Raw genomic sequence first — 1333 nt, 5'->3', positions numbered from 1 at the left:
GGTTTCTCTGTGAGTCCATCCTATGGGTTTCCCTGTGAGTCCATCCTCTGGTTTCTCTGTGAGTCCATCCTCTGGTTTCTCTGTGAGCCCATCCTATGGTTTCTCTGTGAGTCCATCCTATGGGTTTCAGCAGTACTGCACAGCAGCCCCTCCCTGCTGTGAGCTCTGTAACCGTGAAAACTGATTCTTGCTTCCTTCTGCCCCCACCCACCTTGGAGCAGTTTTTGGAGCTGTCCCAGGAAGTGCGGCACTATGGGTATATTCATCTGGACCCCTGTACCTGCAACCACCCAGAACCTGGCTGTGGGGCCCAGCTTTCTGTTGGCAACAGTGAGATGAGCTGCTGTATAACACTGCCTGATGGCCAGACCCAGGACATTGCTTTCCAGATGAGCAGAGTGAAGTGCTGGCAGGTCACTTTCCTTGTGAGTATCTGGTGCCTTGCTTTGTCTATCATTTAAAGCCTCCTGTGGCAGCTAGAGGTGCAAGCCTTTAATCCCAACATTCAGGAGACAGTGCAGGCAAATCTCTGAGTCCGAGGCCAGCCTGATCTACAGAGAAAGTACCAGGACAGCCAGGGCTACACAGAAAAACTCTGTTTCAAAATAAAATAAAATAAAATAAAATAAAATAAAATAAAATAAAATAAAATAAAAGTTTCCTCTTGTGAACTATAAATTCTGTCACATTGGATGTCATACTTGGGGCTGGGCAGTCAGGCTTGCAGGAGAACCAGTACCTTGGGTGGGCAGGCATCTCAGCGTGGTGGTAGGACATGCCTATGGTCAGTGTGGACTCCCTGACAGAGCAAGAGAGACACAAACCAATCTTCCCACCTTCTCACAGGCTTCCCGGTGGCTTGGAAGCTAGAGTCGTAGCATAAAGGTGACAAGGGTGACCACATATTGAGCACCTACTGTGTGCTTAGTGTCACCAAGAAATGGGACACTGCCCAGTAGAGCCCTTCTGAAGGAGTCCTGGCTTGAGCTTCTGTCCCTTCCTTTATACTACACATCTTTAACATCAGATTTCTTGACGTATCAGCTACTGTACTGAGAATTGTCACATCTGTTCATTGAATTCTGTCAAGTGTTCAATGAGCAAACTGTGTTTGTCCTGTGTACACGGAACAGTGATAGAGAACAAAAGCTGCTACCTCATGAAAGCCACAGCAGCGTGCCCTGGGCCGCTCACCTTCTCTCCTCACTGCCAAACATTTCTCCCTTTAAAACTTATTAAGTTCTCTCTCTCTCTCTCTCTCCCTCCCTCCCTCCCTCCCTCCCTCCCTCTCTCTCTCTCTCTCTCTCTCTCTCTCTCTCTCTCTCTCTCTCTC

At 48.5% G+C, this 1333-nt stretch overlaps 1 protein-coding gene across 2 annotated transcripts in view; it reads left to right on the top strand.

The window, feature by feature from the left end:
- Snx31 (sorting nexin 31) overlaps nucleotides 1–1333 on the top strand; it is a 56684-nt gene that overhangs the window by 33524 nt on the left and 21827 nt on the right. For both annotated transcript variants that reach the window (XM_028767274.1, XM_028767264.1), the window contains exon 10: nucleotides 222–425. In XM_028767274.1, the coding sequence (XP_028623107.1) occupies nucleotides 222–425 (204 nt within the window). The remainder of the gene's footprint in view (nucleotides 1–221; nucleotides 426–1333) is intronic.

This window comes from Grammomys surdaster, unplaced genomic scaffold (assembly GCF_004785775.1).
Source record: "Grammomys surdaster isolate TR1022 unplaced genomic scaffold, NIH_TR_1.0 63, whole genome shotgun sequence".
NCBI lineage: Eukaryota > Metazoa > Chordata > Mammalia > Rodentia > Muridae > Grammomys > Grammomys surdaster.
The sequence above is the reverse complement of the archived record's forward strand: the minus strand, read 5'-3'. Positions and strand labels throughout refer to the sequence as shown.